This window comes from Tiliqua scincoides, chromosome 5 (genome assembly GCF_035046505.1).
Source record: "Tiliqua scincoides isolate rTilSci1 chromosome 5, rTilSci1.hap2, whole genome shotgun sequence".
Taxonomy (NCBI): Eukaryota; Metazoa; Chordata; class Lepidosauria; order Squamata; family Scincidae; genus Tiliqua; species Tiliqua scincoides.
In genome coordinates this window covers 134,255,645-134,278,762 of record NC_089825.1, presented here as the reverse complement: position 1 = coordinate 134,278,762, position 23,118 = coordinate 134,255,645, and the positions used below count along the sequence as shown (strand labels likewise).

Sequence of the window (23,118 nt, the reverse complement as noted above, 5' to 3'; positions counted from 1 at the left end):
CATCATTGGTCCACTCCTGCTCATCACGGAACAATCCTATCCAGCCTTCCAGCACTGATGCAGCAGTGTCAACAGGGCATGTGTTGCATTCTTCAGGGGGAGGGAGGCAGTCATAGATGCCTCCTCAAGGTAAGGGAATGTTCCTTCCCTTACCTCAGAGCAGCATTGAGGGTGCATTGGCACTGAAAAGTTGAATAGGACTGGGCACTTAGCTACCTTGCTGTGAGTCAATGGGACAAGTCAGCAAAGTGAGTCATGACCAAGTTCCATGGGAAACAAGAGAAATTTGCCAGGGCTGATCTTTTCCTGATAATTCACTTATAGATTTGTAGACATTAAGTCTGTTTCTGAAGCGAGGAAGAGGTATCAGGTTTCATTTCAAATGATATTTAACGTCTGTCAGAGCACTCATGAATTGTGGTGCCATCCACACAAAATGGGATAAAACAGTGGTTCTCAAACTGTGGGTCGGGACCCACGGGTAGGTTGCAACCTGATTTTGGGTGGATAGCCAAAGGATGATGGAAAGATCAGATAACTAATGACTTCCATCCCTGAAGCTATTCAAAAATCAGATACTGTAGCTGCTAATTGCCCTGCAAGGATCTGAACTCCTGCAGTTTGCAATCTGGTGTAAATATAGGGAGATAAATGTGGGTCTTTCTGGTTATTATTACTGATAGATAGATAGATAGATAGATAGATAGATAGATAGATAGATAGATAGATAGATAGATAGATAGATCTCCTTTTTTTTAAAGTCTGGTAAATTGAGGTGAGTTCTGATACAGTGTTGTTTTAAAAAGTGGGTCCTGGTGCTAAAATGTTTGGGAATGATTGGGATAAAAGATTTTCGAATTTCAAGGCCTAACGAGATGTAACAAAGGGGGTTAATGGTTAGAAATTCAATTTGCAAGTCAACCCTTCCTGCTAGATGAAAGAAACTGATATATATCATTCTCTAAAATGAAAGAAACTGACATATATCTCTATATGAACGGAACAGAATATGATACCGGATATGATTAGATTAAGAGTACTGCTTAAGTTCTGTCCCGCCTTCCATTTTGAAATACAAGTCTACTGCCAGCATGTTGTTCCCAAATTCTGCACAGAAGATTATCAGCTAAAAGAACGTTAGCCCATTTCTGCCCAGCCCACAGGTGTACACATTGGATCCCTGTTGTGTATATGCAACACTGGGCAGAAATGGCTTAATAGAGTCTGTTGCCTTGGAGGGAACACTATGCAAATTGTGCAGTACGATCCTATGCAAGTCTATACAGAAGTCAGTCCCATTGAATTCAATTGGGATTACTCCCAGGAGAGTGTGTATAGGATTGGAACTGTAATATGCTTGCGAGCGTTGGGGTTCTTTGGCTATCAGTCATCCAAACCTTCACGTATTTTGTTTCAATTACCTCAGTTCTTTCACAACTATCAGACAGTTTGTGGCCACACAGCTAAAAGAAATGTTAAAATGGAATCAAAAGTGAAGGGGAGAGGAGGAAGAATTCTTACAGCAGAAGATTCTTTGCCCATTCCTGAGAAGGATGTTTCATGAAGTTATATTTGGGTGAAATGTAATGGACATGAGATGCAATCCCCCCAATGAGAATGTCACCCGGCTGGTCCCACTCTTGTGGAATATGGACAGGATCATTTCCAATGCACTTAGCAGCTTGTCCTCTGTATACCATGTGAGGGAGCAGAAGTAACAGCACTAACAGCAGTGCAGGCTCCATCATTTTGACCAAAGATCTTCTCCCAGTGCTGGAATCTGGCGTGTGACTGTCTGCAGCATCATTCTAACACTGGCCTGATTTGAGCATGGCAGCTGACCCTGAAGCCACTGAATGTCTTCAAAGGACAAGGATCTGCCTTTTTCTCAGTCCCAACAGTGATAGAAAAGCCAGCCTTGAATGCTAATAGTTGGGATAAGATTTGAAGTCTGATACATAGAAGGGATGTTTGAAAGGGTTCAAATGGACAGAGTCCTGCATTCCTCTTGTCCTTAATCTTTTCAGTTAATGACTCACTGGATATTTATAAGCATTTCAAAGCACTGATTAGCGTTTATTTCTTTTTTATGTCTGCTTGGATGTCATTGAATCCTTGGTCAACTGAGCTAATTGCAGTGATTGTGATAATTAGAAGGGAGAGAATTGCTTCTGATTTTTTTTTCCCCCAGATTTGCAGTACCATCCATGATACCAGAACTGGCAAAGTAAACATGTTTGTCAGATGTCACAGTTGCGGCAACATTTGTCCAACTAGAGGCACCCACAGAAAATGTGGGACGTGACCAAGCATCTTCTATCCCACTGCCTGACATGCCTTCAGGTTTAATAAAAATATTGGAAGCAATATATCCAAACCCCCTTCTGCATATGAGGTCTCTACGGCGCTGTAGAGACAACTTTTGAAACAATCTCTAAAGGAGCAATTAGGATACCGTGGGCCTTCCTTATCTACAGATTCAGTACCCATGGATTTGACTTAGTGCGGGTGCCAACCTGTGCTGGAGGGTCTCACTTGACCTTCTGGATGTGACTGAAAGTGACTTCCCGTTGTGTCTGGAGGTCCTCCGATGGCCCCCATTCATGAATTTAATTATCCAGGCGGTCCAGGAATGAATCCCCTGTGCATAACTGTATAAACAAAAAAGTTTCCTTGCATCCATAACTGACAAGGAAGGAATGGAATTTGACAGGTTGAGTGAGAAAACAGATGACTGACATCCCATGCTCTTTATGTAATGGGTAGTTAATAGCATTTGAACCACAGGTTGAATATGTTATGGAAATAACACTTGCACAGTGAGGAATCGTGACCTGCCAGGACAGAACCTTCAGAGGGATCAATCTGCCCCCATCTTTGTTTAGATCTGGAGCAGTGGTGTTGCTAGGGGCTGCGGAGGATTTGGGTGGCACCAGATGATGTGCCTGGAATGGGGTGACACCACTACTGGCCAAAATTTTTAAAATCTTGGTACTTTCTAATACTATCACCATGTTATACATCAACCAGTGCATAATTTCATGCAGAATGCAATGAAACAGACCCCATTGAAATACCTCTTTGCTATCAAAAGTTGTAACCCCAGCAGGGGTGGGGCAGTGGAACATCACACTGCCCACCTCCCACTGCATGGGAGAAGGCGCATCATAGCGCTGATGAGCTGGTCTCCCACACAGGGTGACACAAAGCTTAGTGACGCAACTGATCTTGAGCAAGCTTTGTAACCACATGTTCTCCAGGGTTTTCTTTGAGGCAAAAGCTATGCTAATCCAATCCCGGCACTGCCAATTATCCCTTGGCATCCTGCACCTGCATGTATCCCAGCAGCACTTGCCAGGCAAAAGGGGTGATCTTGCCGGTGACAGCAGAATTCAGGTGCTGCTTATTTTCTTGGCCTTTCTGACAAGGCCGGCATAGGGTCGTGTCACAAAGTCCCGTCTTCACGGGGAGAAAAAAGTCATTCACAGCAGTGCTCAGTGAATCTGGTTGGACTCTTGGGCAAAGAGAGATGGGGAAGCAAAAGGAGCAAGGAGCACGCATTCTCACACATCCACACCCAGGATTATGCCAGAAAGCCCATTCCCCTGCCGGAGAGTACGCATCCAGACATGCATGAAAAGACTTTCCCTTCAGCTCTGGCAAGCCTGCTGCTCTGACCAAAATGCAATCGCACACTACAGGAAGCAGTGGCATAGCTAGAGGGGGGTGCAAAGCACTAAGTTTTGCAGGTGCCTGAACATGCCTTGCAAGCGCCCCCCCCTTTGGAGTCATTCTGGGGGAGCAAAACGGAGGCATCTCCAAAGGGGAGGGGGAGGGTTCATTTGCACAAGTTGTGTTCAGGCATCTGTTAAACTTAGTGCTTTGCACCTCCTTTAGCTACACCACTGGCAGGAAGAAGAGAATCACAGCTCTGAGCTACAGCTCTACACACTAATGCAGGAGGAGGGAGACAGGAAAAAGCAAATAGAGAATGGGAAGCAGGAAAGACGGAGCCTCCTCCTCCCATTCCCTTTGCCTCAATTCCTATGGCACTACACACAATACACACATTCTTGGGAGTAAGCCCCGTGGAATATGATGGGACTTGCTTCTGATCAGGCATGGATAGGATTGTGCCTTTCCGGCAAGAAGCTGGAAGTTGTCTTTATTGTACTCATGCAGCAAAGGAGGCCAATCCAACCATAGGCTGTTCCCAACAGAACCCCAAGAGCATCAGGAGCACGTGGAGACATACAAAGCCACACACCCTCCTGGATGCTTTGAAAGGTGGTTCCTCCTTGAAACAAATGGGGCAAAGGAAAAAGAATTGCTTGATGGAAGGAAGCCACGTGTTTAATGCAGCCACTTTCAAGGAGAACGAAGCAAGTGGGGAAACAGTTTGAGAGACAAATTGCCAGCCTCCTTCAGCATGACTTCGGCTGCAAGCCTATAGACAACAGGAGTCAACCTTGCTGAACTCAATGGAATTAACTCCAGAGTAGGCACACATAGGAGAATAAAGAGAACTCTTCCCCATCTGTAATGGGAAAGAATCAAGCAGCTGTTGGTTCCCCCCTCCTCCTTCTCTCCCCCGAAATCCCAAGCAGATAGAACAAAAAAAATCACTGAAGAGCAGCTTATAATGCTATGAGAAGAAGCTTGAGTATTCTGGACCAGCCATTTTCATCCACTGTGCCACGGCACACTGATGGTCCACAGGTGTGCCACAGGAGTGGGGAGAGTCATTTATTTGTAGGGCCATTAGGGGATGTGAGCCGCCCCACTAACAACATGGTGTGCCTTGTCAATTGTCAAAAAATGATGGTGTGCCTTGACAATTTTAGCAGCTTGTCAGTGTGCCCTGAGCTGAAAACGGTTGAAAACCATTGCTCTGGACAGTCATGGTGACATACGCAGAAGACACTTTCAGAGGAAGTCAAATAATCAATGAAAAAGACTAAGGGCACAATCCTAACACCCCTTTTGGCTGGCGCAAGTCTGAAGAGTGTCATGAAAGTGCCATAAAGCACTTTTGTGCCAGTCTGAGGGCAGATAGGTGGGTGCTCAGATGTGGGTTGGCCTCCCGGCGCCGACACAGGTCCTGGGAAGTGGTGAGTCCATGCTGGTCAAATTCAGTCGGTTCAAAGGTCTAGGGGGGTGTGGGGAGGGCAGGGAGAAGGTAGGGTGGGGAGGAGGCTGGAGGGAGGTATTTCAGGGCAGGGAGAAAGGGAGGCAGGCTTTCCCTGGAGCAGGCAGGGAGTCGGAGATGAGCCAGGATCTGGCAGTTATGCTGGATCCTGACCCCAATCCCAGGCGGCCCAGGGTAGTCCCAGGCTTTAGGCAGCGCAGACCTGAGTAGACCCATTGGGGCTGCTGCAGCTCTCCTCGGGGTAAGGGGAAAAGATTCCTCTTGCCTTGGGCCAAGTCTCAGACAGCCCGAAACCCGCACTAAATACAGTGCAGGTTCACCGGCCTGCCCCTTCCAGCCCAAGTTTGGATTGTGCAGTAATTATTAATAGATCTCTCATCATTTTCTCCTGATTAACTGCTCCCTATTGTTCAACTCAGGCCTCAATATAATGATATAGCATTTGGGAGAGAAGATGCAGCCCAGTAGCCCAGCACTGGAGGCCAAGATGGAGAAGATCTCCACAGCCACCATGGCTTTCCCCCTTGTGCTCAGGTAGGTTGGCACAAAGGACAGCCACACGCTGCAAAAGATCAGCATGCTGAAGGTGATGAACTTGGCTTCATTGAAAGTGTCGGGCAGTTTCCTGGCTAGGAAAGCCACAGTGAAGCTGACTGAGGCCAGTAAGCCCATGTAGCCCAGAACAGAGTAAAACATGGTAACTGATCCTTCGTTACATATTAAAAGGAATTCTGCTGTCAGTGAGTGCATGTCCAAATCTGGAAATGGGGGAGAAGTACCCAACCAAATAGCACAAATGCCTACTTGAACAAAGGAGCAGGACAAGACAATCACATGTGCCAATCTTGTTCCCACCCATTTCCGGAAAATGTTTCCTGGCTTGGTGGCCATAAAAGCCACAACCACTGTGATGGTTTTGGCCAAAACCGAAGAAACAGCAACAGTGAAGATGAGGCCAAAAGCTGTTTGTCGAAGGAGGCAGGTCACCTCTTGAGGTTCTCCAATGAACAGCAATGAACAGAGAAAGCAAAGGAGGAGAGAGATGAGGAAGACATAGGTGAGGCTGCGGTTGTTGGCTTTGACGATGGGAGTGCCTCTCTGCTTAATGAAGATTCCAAGCACCACAGCTGTGATCAGAGAAAAGAAAAGAGCCAAGGAAGTGAACACAATGCCCACGGACTCTTTGAAAGTCAGGAAACTGGGCATCTTGGGAATGCACTGATCTTGGTCCTTGTTTGGATATTGATCTTCTGGGCAGGTGATACAGTAATCCATGTCTGAAAGAGGAACACATTCCTACTTGAAATCTACAATCATAGCAACAGTGGCGCCACTAGGGTTTGCATCACCTGGTGTGGGAGATTAGCCTGTCACCCCGATGATGCACCTCCTCCCATGCAGTGGGTATGGTAACGCCCCAGGTGGTGGGCATTCTGATGCAACATTGCCCCACCCTCACTGGTTTTCTTTTTGGATATAACTTTTTATAGAATGGAGATATTTCAATGTGGTTGTTTTTTTCATTGCACTCTGCATCAAATTGTGCATTGAATAATATATAACGTGATGGAATTATTCAAAAATACCAAGATCATAAAAATTTTGGCCAGTAGGGGGGTCACCCCCCCCCGGTATGCATCACTTGGTGCGGTCCGCACCCCTCTAGCAATGCCACTGAATAATATTCAACAGAATGAACTCCTTTCTAAGGATTGTTTTCAACCTGCAGGGGTATTGATGATTTGCAGATCTATCTGAAGTTTAGGAGAAAATTATATCTTACAATGAATAACTGGGACCAGATCTCCTGAGTTCTTGGGGATCAGAAAGGAGTAGCATGGGAGCAGGTTTGGAATGGCATCTGAGCCTTTGGGCCAGCTCCATGTTGCTACATTAATGACAATGTTTGCTGATGAATTCTCAAATGTCAATCAAATCCCGTAGTTAAATTATCCATTCTGTAGTTACCTGATATTGAAAGTGGACTAATGCCCTCTCGTATTCCAGTTTAATTTGTATTGACATATTTAAGGTATTATTCTTCCTTCCTATACTACTGAAAAGTACTGGTGGTCTGAACCTTGAAGTACAGATAGGCATATATGATTCAGGGTCCAATCCTTAACATGTTTGTACTGTTTAAAACATGCCGTAAGGCACATCTGTGGCCCTTAGCGCAAGTCCAGCGCCAGTGCTAGCCCGGCTGGCGCTGGGCTAGTACTGGTAGACCACCACTGCTCTACCACTCCGGGGTCACACAGACCGCTGGGTTGCAGAGAAGTAGATGGGGCATGGGGAGGTGGGGAGGAGCCATTCTGGGGCAGAGGGAGGTGGGGGAGGGCGTGGAGAGAGGGCAGAGAGGAGGCGTGCCAAGGGCGGGAGGGAAGTGGGGCCAGTGCAGTGAACTCCACTGGTCCTGAGCCTTTGTGTTGGGTTGGGCCGCTGGCCCGACATGGAGGCTCTTGATTCTACACCAACCCTTGAGTCACTGTAGAATCAAGTAGCCCCATTGAGGGGCTACTCGCCTTACCCAGGGGAAGGGGACTAGTCCCCTTCTCCTGAGAAGCCACCAGCACTGCCCAGGTTGCACTTGGGATGCAGCGGGAGCCATTTGCAGTGTTGGAATTAAGATATGTTCACATTTCAGCAATTATTTTGCATTTTACCCTGAAACGTCCACTTCATTGTACTCCACCAAGGATCAAATTCTGCTGGGCATTAGCCTAGACCAGGAGACTAATTTTTGCTGAGGTTCAAAATGTTCTACTGAAGTTTTTCCACAGCCAAGTGTGCTTCTAATACTTTAATACAGGGGTGCCCAAACCCCGGCCCTGGGGCCACTTGCGGCCCTCGAGGACTATCAGTGCGGCCCTCAGGGTGTCCCCAGTCTCCAATGAGCCTCTGCCCCTCCAGAGGTTTGTTGGAGCCCGCACTGGCCCGACGCAACTGCTCTCAGCATGAGGGCAACTGTTTGACCTCTCGCATGAGCTGTAGGATGAGGGCTCCCTCCCCTGCTTGCTGTTTCACGTCTGTGATGCCGCAGCAGCAGCAAAGGAAAGGCCTGCCTTGCTTTGTGCAAGGCCTTTTATAGATCTGGAGCTATTGCAAGACCTTCATTCATTCATATAAGTTCATCTTTAATATATCCATTTAATGTAAACTTATGTAAATTTATTCAAATTTTAAATGTAAATTAATTCTTTTTTCCCTCGGCCCCTGACACAGTGTCAGAGAGATGATGTGGCCCTCCTGCCAAAAACTTTGGACACCCCTGCTTTAATACAATGGTTCCCAAACCCTTTAAAAACACTTTTTAAGCAACACTCTGTCAGGACCCACCTAGCTTTACTAGTCTAAAGTTTCACTTTACCAGCCACTCAAGCACCTGTTTTTATCCTTTTTACTATAGTGAGGGGACCTCCTTCTGGATCATTTGCTAAGCTCCATGGACATTGGATCAGGACCATTCTGGCAGTTTTACTTTCCCCTTCACCTGATCTTCAGTAAGAAGGCACAGTTGCCTATACTTGCGTGTGGCTCGGTTTCCCTTTCAATAGGGCTCAATACATTTGCCTTGTCAGCTACCAGCTTGTCAGTTTCAAGACCCACCAACAAGCAGTTTGAGACCCACTGGTTTGGGAAACACAGCACTAACATAATCCTATTCATATCTCTTCACTGTTTATCTCTTACCTGTTTGGTTTGAGATCTTCCCTTCTGGACACGAAGCGCAATCATAGCAGCAAAATTTCTCCCCCTCCTTCCTTCTCCGGCTGGAACCAGGCAGGCAGTTGTCATTACAGACAGATAAGGGAGGCACCTGTTCTTCAACAAAAGGAGACCTGAACACTGAGATTCTTTTCTGTTTTGCCTTACAATATATTCCACTGCTAACATGAGTGGTGACAAAGTGTCTGTGAGCTCACAGGTGGAACATTTACTGGGATGATGCACATCATTTGCATAAATTCAAATTCATAAATTTGTATAAATTCAAATGGAAGATGATTATAATTTCCATTCTTGGACAGAACAATGGTTCGTTTTGATAAGAACAGTGATCAAGAAACTCCATTCCCAACAGCCATGTGCTGGATGTGGGTTTGGGTCCTTCATCATGGCTGGTGTAGTCAAGCTTCTTACTGAGATGGGCATGTGCCAAGCCACCAAGGGGTGGAATAGTGGTGACAGGTGGGTCCCACTCTCCCTGTCAGGTAACTCTATGACATCATCAAGGCAAGTTGCACCTGCGCCAGCTACACTTCGTCAACTACAAGGGAGAATTTTGTGAGGTGGAGGTCTCCTCAGGGTGACAGGGTAAGTCCCAGGAGTTGCAATGGGTCACTGTACCAGTGATATTGCTAGTGCCAGTCTAAGTTGACACCTGCTAAAACTGAAGGTTGGGAGAGTTAGAACAAAGGAAATATTTCTTTCCCAAGCACATAATTAATCTGTGGAACTCATTGCCACAAGATCTTTTGGTGGCACTTGCCTAGATGTCTTTAAAAGGGCAATGGAGATAAAATCCATCACAGTTACAATCCATAATGATTATATGATGGCAACGGGGTACAGGTATCTTGTTGTCTGTGTACTCCCAGAGGCATTTGGTGGTCCACTGTGAGATGCAGGGGGCTGGACTAGATGGTCCCTTGCACTGATCCAACAAGGCTTCTCTTCTGTTCTGAAATTCTCCCTTCACTAGAATTTTATTCTATTACTCATGTAACCAATAGTGCAACAATATGCCTTATCATGAAATAAATACCTGTAGTGTCATTAGAGTCATTACCTGAGTCACATCTTCATGCCACTCAATTCTGTCATCATTAATGGTGAACTCTTTCCCTGGAGGAGCTTGAGGATCCAGTCTTCCTACTTTGATTTGGACATAGGAGTCATTCCGGAAAGTGATCAGGTTTGTAATATCAAATCCAGCTATTAATTCTCCATGTTCATTAAACTTAATTTCATCTCCACAAGTGTTGTTGAATGAGAGCCTCAGAAGAAGTGAGTGAAGCTTGGTGGAGAAAGAAAGAGAAACAATGGAGCTATAATTTTTTTTAAAAAATAAGTCACTTACAGCCCAGTTTTTTTCAACTCCACCAGTTCCAATGCAACCATATCAAAAGGCACTCACTGCATCTTAAGGTGGTGCGTGGAGGCAATTGGACAACCTGCAAGAGGTAAGTGAAAACTTTTTGCACTTACCTCCTGGTACACTGCCCAGTCACCTTTGGGTCACCTTGGACATAAGCCACTTATTTTGTTGATGTATGTCAGAGCTCAGGAAAGGGTTGGGGAGGGAGGGAATGAGATCTGGTATGATCCATTGTTGGTGGATCTTACACCTTCCTGCCCCTGGTTCCTCCCTCTTCTCCACCCAGAAGTTCCCCTGTCTTCCCAACCCCTTCCCCTCCCCACCCACAGCCCACCTCTGCCACTGACTTTCTGGTAGCGGGGAATACAGGGAGGCTGCTTGCACGGCCCCTACCACTTGTCATTTCTGTTAGTGGCAACATCATAAATCATGCAACCTAACCAGGGCATGCATTCTAGCAGCACAGCCTAAGGATAGGATTGGGCTATTAGCAGGATTTAAATTGTCTTTCCCTTGTACAGAATAATTCTAGGGATATAATTTCTTTACAATAGATCAGGGGTGTCCAAAGTTTTTGGCAGGAGGGCCACATTGTCTCTCTGACACTGTGTCGGGGGCCAGGGAAAAGAAGAATTAGTTTACATTTCAAATTTGAATTAATTTGCATAAGTTTACATAAATAAATATATATGAAAGATGAACTTATATGAATGAATGAAGGTCTTCCAATAGCTCAAGGCCTATAAAAGTTCATGAACAAACCAAGGCTGGCCTTTCCTTTGCTGCCACTACTGCATCATAGACATGAAACAGCAAGCAGTGGAGGGAGCCCTCATCCCACAGCTTACAGGAGAGGTCAAGCAGTTGCCCTCATGCTGAGAGCAATTGTATCGGGCCAGTGTGGGCTCCAACAAATTTCTGGAGGGCCAGAGGCTCATTGGAGACTGGGGGCTCTCTGAGGGCCGCATTGGGAGTCCTCGAGGGCTGCAAGTGGCCCCAGGGCTGGGGTTTGGGCACCCCTGCAATAGATAATGAACCACAAGTCCTTTAGATACCATTCACAGGCAGGGTATGGCAATTCATTTATTAAGCATTTGTTTACCAATTCATTATTACCCTGAGCAGGATAACTTCCAGTATGTTCTATGAAGGATCAATACATGTATTAAAAAATACAGTGGCTTCTGACCGCCTCAATTTAGGACAATAATGGAACAACGTGGGCACCTGTATGGATTTGGTAGTCAATGACGTACTAGCTTCTACACATCCCATCATGCAATGGGACTTAGCTTATGGTGGCATTTTATTCTCAGTGGGTAGCTGTTACCTGCCAGGGTTCAATATTCAAACTATGTCCATCCTCTAATGTTCTGTGTCTGTGTCTAGGAAAGTAAATCAGATGCAAGGCGTGTGCCACAGCATAGACAGCATTATAGATACTGTAGCTCTGGCCGGTCATGCTCGTTTCGAAAACAGGTACAGGCAGGCTCTCCAGCTCCTCCTCACCAGTACATGTTTCTGTATTCTTTGGTGGCACATCATGTCTCGGAAATGTACAGCTGAATGCCTGCTCCCAGAAATTCTTGATAAAACCATTGTTTTTTGCCTCCAAAGGGCCCATATTCTGAAGAAATTCAGTGAATCCCTGATGTTCCTTTGAGTGAATTGTGAAAGAAAGAGCTCCATGGAACATACCATCATGGAATGGTCTTATATCAAACATCTTGTAATAGGTATTGCTTGTGAAATCAATTTGGGCTGTCGTAATCCACACTTTCCCAACTGGGACTTTATATCCAGGGCGTATTAGAAAGGCAAACCTTGTCGCCCCCCATATACAATTTGCTAACCATAAAATGGATGTTGGCTCCCCATATATGACAATAGCATTGGCTTTGCTGTTCAAGAAATCGGGCATATTCTTTATGAGATAGTCGATCCATACTTCTATAGTCATAGTAAGCAATTTATTCAGACTTCTTATAGTGAAGGCGGAGCAGATTCCCATCTGGGAGAGCATTGGTTCCAAGACTTGCAAGAAATGATCTCCAGACTCATTATTCATGCTAATGAGCCCTACCCATTTCCAGCTGAAATGTAGAAATAACTGGATAATTCCCCGGTACTGAAGGGCTTCTTTGGGGACCATGCGGTAGAACGGAAAGAAATGCTTTCGCTCGTTCGTTGCTGAGTCAAAGGAACCATATGAAAACTTAAAATAAAAAATGGGTTTACATTTCAGAGCTATCACTGGATTATTACAAGTTCTTTCCACTTATTATATATTTAATTATTACCTTGATGCATCCTCTCCACTTTGTGAAGATTAACCCTCATGGCTACTTACATAGAAGTGTTAAAATGCAATTGCATTTTCCAAGCCCCAGACTTGCCTTGAACATAATTTCCTCCCCCTTTTAGAAAAATTAATGCCATAAAAAAATGTATAGAAGAGATGGGGGGGGAGCACAGTGTTGGAAGACCCAGAAGAAAGAAATTGTGCAAACTCAAGTAGAATCACAATATGACACTTTAAAGATTCAACCCAAAATATATTTAATCTGAGGATAATTATGCATACAATAACATTTACGTCAGACTTGGTTTGGGTAGGAATTTTAGTTAAAAATTGAATGAAAGATTCCTTTTCTAGGAGTATCTAATAAACGAGCATGTTATTATTAGGAACCAATAAGGGAAAGCCTTCTTGATTGGTGTTGCAACAGTCAATTTTCTAAAGGTTGAAAGACAAATATTTAAGAGCTGTGGGAAAGGAGATGTTCCTAGCATTCAAGGAAAGCTTCATCTGTTCAACGCCAAGGATATTAAGAAGGACGAATGACCCACTTGCTTAGATCTTTCTTTCATCACTTTTTGATGGCTCAAATCATTCCGTTTGAGCCTTGAGGTTCAGATAGTATCTCCAAAAAGTAGTGTGACTGTATGTCATGGACTTCTGCCTAGTGCAATGCAGATCTCTCTGTATTTTGTAAATTTATTTATAAATTTATACCCCACTTTATCTCCCTGATGGACATTCAAAGAAATAGTTATGGCAGAAACATCTTCAAATAACTTTGTCTGAAATCAGAATTGCAAGAGAGACTTGTTTAATTGTGTTCCACTCTCCCACTTATTAGATCAATGCACTTTCACATTTCATACAACAAGGTGGCCATGCTCTCACATACAAGTAGATCATCTCCACCTCTCTCCCAATCCAACTGTTATACTTCCTTCCATTTTTTTTTAATGCAATTAAGACTCCTCATTCAGAACCATGTAATTCTCAATGACTGGAAAAGATAAATCTGTGTGAGATGCGGCAAAATCTCCACGCAAATTTAAGGATTACACTTCCTTGTATTTAACTCAGTTCTAACTCTCTCGCTTTCTGAACCACACAAGTTTTAGAGACTGGAAGAGCCTGTGCAAACTTAGGGAAACTCCCCACGCCCCTCCCCCATATATCTCACCTGTGGAATCTTGTAAAGTCTTAGGATGTCTGCCATGTTTGAAGAGATTTCAGAATCAAGCCCCCCAATGGTTCCCATCACATTTTTTTTGATGCCACATCTGTAGTTGGGGGCAAATGTGTGTGATTTGAAGAGAAGGTCCAGAGTGGCTTGGTAGGTCATCCTTGCATCAGAGTAACTGTCGTAGATGTGGAATCCAAGAGTGACATTGGGCAGGATCTCGGAATTCTCATTCACCTCATTTACAGCAAATACCAAGGCAAGGACGTGCTGGTAGAATTTTGTCAGCACACTGCAAATGAAAGCATGTGGTTGTATTTGCACAGGTGTTCTACAGTGCCTGAAATCATATAACTGTACTGTAGCTCTTAAAGATTCAGCTGCCTTAGAACCCAACATCCTCATTGCCAGCACTCAGCTCCAGCACCAGCACTACTTGTTGCAAATGTGCTGTGAGGTACTTATGCATTTTCCATTACAGATCATGTTTAAAATATATCAGAACATACACATCTTGTAGAGTCATCTATGCAGTAGATAGATAGATAGATAGATAGATAGATAGATAGATAGATAGATAGATAGATAGATAGATAGATAGATAGATAGATAGATACTCACTAATCTACTCAGTAATTTCATTTAAATCACTCCAATTCTTTCAAAACTATCAGATAGCTTGCAGACACCCCAACATATAAATCAATCAACTGAAATTTAAAAAATTTCTTTATGTTCTGGAGTGGAAGGAAAATTCCTTACACTAGAAGACTCTTTAGCCATTCTCGAGAAGGGTGTTTACTGAAGGAATAGATGGGTGTCACATAGTAGATGTGAGATGCCATCCCCCCAATGAGAATGTCACCTGGCTGGTACCACTCATGTGGAATGTATACATTTCCTGTGCACTGAGCAGCATGTCCTCTGCACCCTATATGAGGCAGCAGCAGTAGCAGCAATAACAGCAGCACAGGACCCATCTTGCCAGTCGAAGACCTTCCCCTGAGTGCTGGAGTCTTCCATGTGGCTCTGCTAGTATGAGCTTGATTTGAGCATCCTGGTGTGCATGGCAGATGACTCTGCCACTGGATTTCTTCAGAGGACAAAGATCTGTGTTATTCTCAGTCTCAGTGTTAGGACAGGTCTGCAATGCTATCAGGGAAACAAGGATGTGAAGCCTGGCTTCCACCAAGCAAAAGGGAAAGGGTTCAAAGGGATGGGCGTCCTGCCTGCTGCTTGTCCCTAATCCTAATGTCAGAGGCTCGTTGGAGTATTTATGGGCATTTTAGACTTGCTTGGGAATTATTTCTTTTTGCACCCTCTTGGAAATGACTGGATCTTTGGTCAAGGGAGCTAATTACAATGACTGTGATAATTGCAGGGGAGAAAATGGTTTCTGTAACAATTCTGTTTCTGTCCAAGATGCAAAGAAGCATCTTCCACTCTAGTCCCTGACGTATCGTCCAGTCTTAACAATCAAGTAGCAATCAAATAGAGTTGGATGAGTTTAATCCCACCCATCTCATTAATTCCGGTCTCAGTTGTTAGCAACATAAAAGTGGTATCTTTAAACCTTCTTGCACTAACTTAATTGGAATCTCAAGCAAGAGTTGTATGCTAACTGCGGTTCTGGTCTCCTAAGCAATCCACAGCCTTGGCAGAGTGCAGAACAACAGAGACACCCTTCTCAAGATGGGGATGGACCATCAGAGCACAAAAAATGGCCCATCTTACCAATTTTATAGCCCCCCATCCAGATAAAGCCTTAGGCACCCATTCCAAATGCCCAAATGCTTTTTCACCAGTGCTCTCTCAAAGGGTCAAAGGTAGGTGGCTGTCACCCTCAGCCCCACCCAAAGATGTGATCCAAAGGGGCACCCCTCTTGTATGCCATGCCCTTTCAAAAGCAACCTACTACCAGCAACAGGCCCTTGCTTTAATTAACCTCCCAGGAAGTCCCAACCCAACAAATGGATGATTTTAGAACTAAAAGGATGAACTACCTGTCACATGCCCTAGATCAGCAAACTTTTCTCCTAGATAAATGTGGTGGCAAAAACTGAACTGGCTGTCAAATGTGTCTTCAGAGCAGATGGTCTGGCTATCATGGATCCAATAAGCCTTGGGATCTTCACCACCAGAACCTAGATCACTTCCATCAGTTCAGACTAGGAGATTTTTAGGTGGCACAATAGGTGGTAAACCCACAGAATCCCTACCCTGTTTCAGGTGTCCAGCACCAGGTATGTATATACAAAATAGGTGGGCTGCTCGTCAGAATATATAGGAAAAGACATTGAATCCCATCAGAGCACAGTAACTTCCCCCTGTGGTCTGTGTTTATTGGTTGGTGCTGTACCAGAAACATGATGAGCTTAGCTGGATGAACTAACCCTACCAATCTCGATAATCCAAGACTCAGTAATGTACAGGTCATCATGCTCTTTCAGAATTAACAGCCCAGTCTTGAGATGGTGGCTCCCAACGCCTCCTTGGGGGAAGGGGACATTTGTCCCCTTCTCCCGAGTAAGGTAAGCGGCCCCATAATAGGACTACACAACTCCGTACCAGTTATTTAGCCAGTGCAGAGTAAAACAGTCCCATGATGGGCTGAGAGGCCCAATGCAGCACTGGATATGGCGGAGCTGAGCTCCACCAGTCACGCACCCCCTCCCGCCCCCATGCATTCTCCCCACTATCCCCCACTTCCCCCCACCCTGGAACACCTCCCTCCATGCCCCCACGCCTCTCTGCCTCCTGGCATTCACCTGGAGCAATGGGCAGCAGTTGCCCGTCCTTCACCCGGTGCTGCCTCAATGCCGGCTCGTGCTGAGCCAGTGTCTGTGTTGGGAGGTCTGTAAGTGTAGCAGGCATGCTCATAGCGTGTTTGCAACCCTGCGTGCCAGCAATGTTCAGGATCAGGCCCTAAGTCATTATTGCTGAACGATAATAATGAATGCTTCTGATATGTCCAGGAAAATCAACAGGGTCACATTTCTCCCTTGGATGTGGCCAGTGAAGGTAATGAACTGGAGAGACCTAGCTAGTCTCTTTTCTGAAACTTTGCCAGAAGCCAGAGTGATAGAGAGATTAAAATAATGCATATCAAACATAATCATCTGGAGTTGAAATGAAACTGCATGACACACTACTAAAATGTGTAATGAAAAGACTGTGATTCTCCATTGTATTGGATGAAGAGCTGACTGTAACTGGAGAAATGAATCATAAAGACATGGTTTTATTCTATGTACACAACATACATATTGTAGTAGGCTGGACAATATAAGGAATGAAGATGGGATCTGTACAGACAGGCCCACTGACTCATTTCATAGACTCATCAGAGGAAGATAGCTGATTATCAGACATTATCAGATTATCAGACAGATTATCAGACATTCTAATGCTTTCTTCTTATTAACTTTTCCCTTTTGTTCAAGTCAGGTCTTGCTATAATGATATAGCACTTGGGGGAAAAAATGCAGCCCAGGAGCCCAGTACTAGAGGCCAAGATGGAGAAGATCTCCACAGCCACCATGGCTTTTCCACTTGTGCTCAGGTAGGTTGGCACAAAGGACAGCCACACGCTGCAAAAGACCAGCATGCTGAAGGTGATGAACTTGGCTTCATTGAAACTGTCAGGTAACTTCCTGGCTAGGAAAGCCACAGTGAAGCTGACTGTGGCCAGAAGGCCCATGTAGCTCAGGACACAGTAAAACATGGTGAGTGACCCTTCGTTACATTTCACTATGACTTCTCTTACCAGTGGTTGCATATCCAAATCTGGGAATGGGGGAAAAGCAGCTAACCAAAGAGCACAAATACTGATTTGAACAAGAGAACAGGACAAGACAACAGAATGTGACAATCTTTTCCCCATCCATTTCCGAAAAGTGTTTCCTGGCTTGTTGGCCATGAAAACCACAACCACTGTGATGGTTTTGGCCAAGATAGAAGAAACAGCAATGGAGAAGATGAGGCCACAAGCTGTTTGTCGAAGGAGGCAGGTCACCTTATTAGGCTCTCCAATGAAGAGCAAAGAGCAGAGGAAGCAAAGGAGGAGAGAGACGAGGAGAAGGTAGGTGAGGCTGCGGTTGTTGGCTTTGACAATGGAAGTGTCCCGTTGCTTGATGAAGATTTCCAGCACCAGAACTGTGATCAGAGAAAAGAGAAGAGCCAGGACAGCGAAGATGGTTCCCAAAGGCTCTTTGCAAGAGAGGAAGTTTGGCATCTTGGGAATGCATTAGTCTTGTTTCTCATTGGGATACTGATCTTCTGGGCAGGCGATGCAGTAATCCATGTCTGAAAGAGGAACACATTCGCTCTTTAAACCTAAAATAATGGTACTGAGCAGAGTGACCTGCTTTGTCAATATCTACCTCAACCTGTAACTTTGATGTGCAGCACTGGGCACTGGGCAACCCTGGAGCACTGGTATTGCTGCCCCACAAAACTTACAGATGGTGATAAGCACGGCTCTTTTCACTCTTCTCACTGCCTAGTGGGAACATCTTTGAGCAGTTGGGGTACTGGATATAGAGCTGGCATAAATCTCTCAGGCTGACTGATGCCACTGTTACCACCAGTTAAGACCACTGATGGACCAGTCTCTTTGGGCCGCTGCCCAATGTTGTTCAATTCCGACACCACCCCAGTCATTGTATCTCAAAATTCATAATGCAAAAGATCAAAAATAAGTCACACTAATACCTTTTCCAACTGAGAGAGAATGGAGAGGCTAGCAGTGGGAATTTTGAGGGAGGGAGGTGGTGGATTCTGGTGGGCAAGGGGGGGCTTTAGAGGAGGGTGGGGGTGGAGCCTGGTGGCAGTGCGTCAGGCTTGGATTCCTGAAGCCCCACCTCAGAACATCCCCTGGGTCACTTCAAACTTATGCCAGCAAAATGGAGGGCATAGGGTCCAAGGTGACCCATAGGTGATCCAGCAACTTACAGCCCAAGCCTATGCATGTCTACTCAGAAGTAAGCCCCATTAGTGTCAATGGGGCTTCCTCCCAGAAAATTGTGGATAGGATTGGGCTGTAAGAAGGTAAGTGATACACACACACACACACACACACACACACACACACACACACACACACACAGCCCCCTCCGGTTGTCATAACCCAAGGGATAACTTCAGTTAGAGCCCAGTCATCTCCCCTCCTCACCTTAGAATGCAGTATACAGTTTTTGGCTGAAAATTAAGTTATTGCAAGGTTATAGGTGCTTCTAACAATACATTTTTCATATAGTTTAACAGTATACTGCTTACCTTCTTGGTTTGAGATCAGGCCTTCTGCACAAGGATCACAATCATAGCAGCAAAATTTCTCCCCTTCCTTGGCTGTCCTGCTGTAACCAGGGTGGCAATTGTCATTACAGACTGATAAGGGAGGCACCTATTCTTAAATAAAAGGAGAACTTAATAGTGATAATGTTTTGGGGAGATTTTGCTACACAAATGCTCTTCTGTTAATGTGAGGGGTCGTGATATTGGCTGATAAGACCTGTGAGCTCCCAGGGGCATGCTCTCTGTGATGAATACTTTCTGTCATATAAAGATGCATTGCAGTACATACATACAAATATCTGTCACATTTTATCTATCACATTTTTATATCGCCCTTCCTCCAAAGAGCTCAGGGTGGTGTACATGGCTGCTCCCTTTTTTCCTCACAACCCTGTGAGGTAGGTGAGGCTGAGAGAAAGTGACTGGCCCAAGGTCACCCAGGGTACTTCAGGGCTGAGGGGGGATTTGAACCTGGATCTTCCAGGTCTGAGTCTACCTCCCAGACCACTACACCAACCTGGCTCTCATACTGCTACTTGTATCTTCAAACAAAACAGTGGTTCATCTATCTAAGAACAGAGGACAACAGATGATTGAGAGAAATGTACAAATAAAGTATAGTAAGAAGGAATATCTATGGTCTCTTAAGCCACCAGTCTTTGATGATGTCATTTCTGAGCATTGCTCTGAAATGGTGCCCTCCTATTTCATTCAATTACTGATGTACTTGGCAAATATCAATGTAATACTGATGTAAAAATATTGAAGTAATCAGTAATAAATATCATTTTGAACGTAGTGCTAATATATTCCTACTTGAGTCAAGTCTTCATGCCATTCAATTCTGTCCTCATTAATGATAAATTCTTTGCCTGGACAAGCCTGAGGATCCATCCTTCCCACTTGAACTCTGATATAGGAGTCATTTTGGAAAGTGACCAAGTTTGTAATATCAAACCCAGCTGCTAATTCTCCATGTTGGTTAAACTTAAGTTCATCTCCACAAGTGTTGTTGAATGAGATCCTATGAAGAAGGAAGTGGAGCTAAGTGGAAAGACAAAGAGAATTGTGTGACTCTAACTTAATGCGATATTCCCACTAAGTGTTTTTGAAATGAGCATTCAAATTGGATTTAGGGCACAATCCTATCCAACTTTCCAGCATCAACAGAACTGATACTATGTTCTGCGGCAGTGATTTTCAACATTTTTTGTCTCACGGCACACTGACAAGGTACTAAAATTGTCAAGGCACACCATCAGTTTTTGGAAAATTGACAAGGCACACCATGCTGTTGGTGGGGGCTCATATCCCCAATGGTTCTATTAAAAAATGACCTTCTACCAAACTCCTGCGGCACACCAGGAGACCATTCGCGGCACACCAGTGTGCCATGGCACAGTGGTTGAAAATGGCTGTTCTGGGGTGTGCACTGCATCCTGCAATGGGCAGGTAGTCACGGAGGCAGTCACGGGCCGCATTGCGGCTGCATCAGAGTCCAATCCTATGCCTGTCTATTCAGAAGTAAGTCCCATTATAGTCAATGGAGCTTACTCCCAGGAATGTGGATAGGATTGCAGCCTCAGTGTTGGAAAGTTGGAAAGGATTGGGGCCTTAGATGGTTTTGCACTAGAACAGAACCAGGATATGAATATAATTATTTTGCAGTTAAGGGCTAAACATACTTGAGTTATCATGCACAGGAAAAATGTGGTAAACCATTGATCAGTATAATTTATCAGTTGATTATAGGAGGATTTGTACAATAATTCCAAAATCAATTCTTTGGAGCAGGGGTGCCCAAACTCCAGCCCAGGGACCACTTGCAGCCCTCAGGGACTCACAATCTGGCCCACAGGGAGCCCCCAGTCTCCAATGAGCCTCTGACACTCTGGGGACTTGCTGGAGCCCCTGCTGGCCCGATGCAACTGCTTTCAGCATGAGGATGACTGTTTGTCCTCTCACATGAGCTGTGGGATGAGGGTTCCCTCCACTGCTTGCTATTTCACATCTGTGATGCAGCAGTGGCAGCAAAGGAAAAGCTGGCCTTGCTTTGTGCAAGGACGTTTATAGACCTTAAGCTATTGCAAGACCTTCATTCATTCATACGAGTTCCATCTCTCATATATTCATTTATGTAAATTATTTATGTAAATTTATTCAAATTTGAAATGTAAATTAATCTGGCCCCTGACACAGTGTCAGAGAGATGATGTGGCCCTCTTGCCAAAAGGTTTGGACACCCCTGCTATGGAGGAACAACTAGGTTACTAATATCATCTGTTTTTTACTCCATTAATCTCCTGCTAGCAAGTGAAGGAATTTGGAAAGATAAAGAGGATGGATGCCAATTATATATATAAGGCCCAAATCCTAACCAACTTTCCAGCTCTGGCATAGCGGTACCATTGGGGCATCATGTGCTGCATCCTGAAGTTGGGGGGCAGATCTGGAGGCCTCCTCAAGCTAAGGGAATGTTTGTTCCCTTACCTCAGACCTGCACTGCCCTTTCTTCAGTGCTGGAAAGTTGGTTAGGATTGCACTGTAAATCAATGCTATTACCTGCGAGGGGTCAATGTCCAGCCCGCCTCTGTCCTCTAATGGTCTGTGCCGGGGTCCTGATGAATATATGAGATGTAAAGCATGTGCCACAGCATAGACAGCATTATAGATACTGTAGCTCTGGCCAGTCATGTCCATTTCAAAAACAGGTGCAGGGAGGGTCTCCAGGTCCTCTTCCCCAGTACAGGATACTCTGCTGTTTGTTGGTGAGCCTAGCTTTGGAAATGAACAGTCAAATGCTTGCTCCCAGAAATGCTTGATAAAACCATCTCTTCTTGCCTCCAAAGGGTCTCGATTCTGAAGAAATTCAGTGAATCCCAGATGCTCCTTTGAGTGAATTGTGAAAGAGAGAGCACCATGAAACACACCATCCCTGAACGGTTGTATATTCAGCATCTTGTAATAGGTGTTGCTTGTGAAATCGGTTTGGGCTGTCGTAATCCATACTTTCCCAACGAGGACTTTATCTCCAGAAATCATTACAGGAATCACAGTTCTCATTGCCGATATTGTATTTGCTAACCCTACGATGGTTGTTGCTTCCCCGTAGACAACAATGGCATTGGCTTTGCTCGTCATAAGAACTGGAACATGTTTCAGGAATGTCTTAATAAGTACATCTATCTTCAGAGATGGAAGTTGGTTACCATATCTTTCAGTGAAGGCTGAGCAGATCCCCCTCTTGGACAACATCGGTTCCAAGACTTGCAAGAAATGTTCTCCAGCTTCATTGTTCATGGTGATGAGCCCGACCCATTTCCAACTGAAATACAGAAGTAACTGAACAATTCCCAGGTACTGAAGGCCTTCATTGGGAACCATGCGGTAGAAGGAAGAGAAATGAGATTGGTCACTTGTTGTTGGTTCAAATGAGCCACACGAAAACTTTGAAAAAGATGGAATATCATTTTAGAGAGGGAAGTAGATTTTTGAATGTTCTCTTTACTCATTTTTTGATGTGTTTATGTACTTTTAAAACTTTATTTCTAACAGTGTGCTGTAGACAAGAATCATCATGGTAACTTATACCAATTTATCAAGTAAAGGCACGTAGTTCAAGTCATCTTTCTTACAGAACTTGAAAATCATCTATATATTTCAAATATTGGAGAAGGCACAGAGAAGCGGATTGTATAAACATAAATCAAGCAGGGAGTTAAACTAGATGACCTTGTGTGTCCTTCCAACTCCTTAATTCTACAATGCTATGACTTATGTGTGAGAGTAAGCCTAATTCATATTTCTCCCCTGTACAGATCTCACCTGTGGAACCTTGTATAGACCTAATATGTCCGCCATATATGAGGAGGTATCAGAATCAAGGCCCCAAATGGTTCCCATCACATTGTTTTGGAGGCCACATCTGTAGTTAGGGAAAAAGCTATATGATCCAAAGAGCAAGTCCAGAGTGGTACGGTAGGTCATCCTTGCATCAGAATAGCTGTCATAGATGTGGAACCCCAGAGTGACATTGTGTAGGATCTTGGGGTTCTTATTGACCTCATCTACTGCAAATGCCAAGGCCAGGAGAT

The 23,118-nt window shown here is 44.7% G+C and overlaps 1 protein-coding gene and 1 pseudogene across 1 annotated transcript; both read right to left on the bottom strand.

The window, feature by feature from the left end:
• Positions 1 to 5,527: 5,527 nt before the first annotated feature.
• On the bottom strand, positions 5,528 to 12,402 carry LOC136654201 (vomeronasal type-2 receptor 26-like). The gene is made up of 4 exons (XM_066631124.1): positions 11,581 to 12,402; positions 9,942 to 10,169; positions 8,843 to 8,969; positions 5,528 to 6,426 (listed from the first exon to the last, which is right to left on the bottom strand). Exons 1-4 carry the CDS (start codon positions 12,400 to 12,402, stop codon positions 5,528 to 5,530), a joined length of 2,076 nt encoding a protein of 691 aa, XP_066487221.1.
• Positions 12,403 to 17,132: 4,730 nt separating this feature from the next.
• On the bottom strand, positions 17,133 to 22,408 carry LOC136653677 (vomeronasal type-2 receptor 26-like; annotated as a pseudogene).
• Between the last annotated feature and the right edge of the window lie 710 nt (positions 22,409 to 23,118).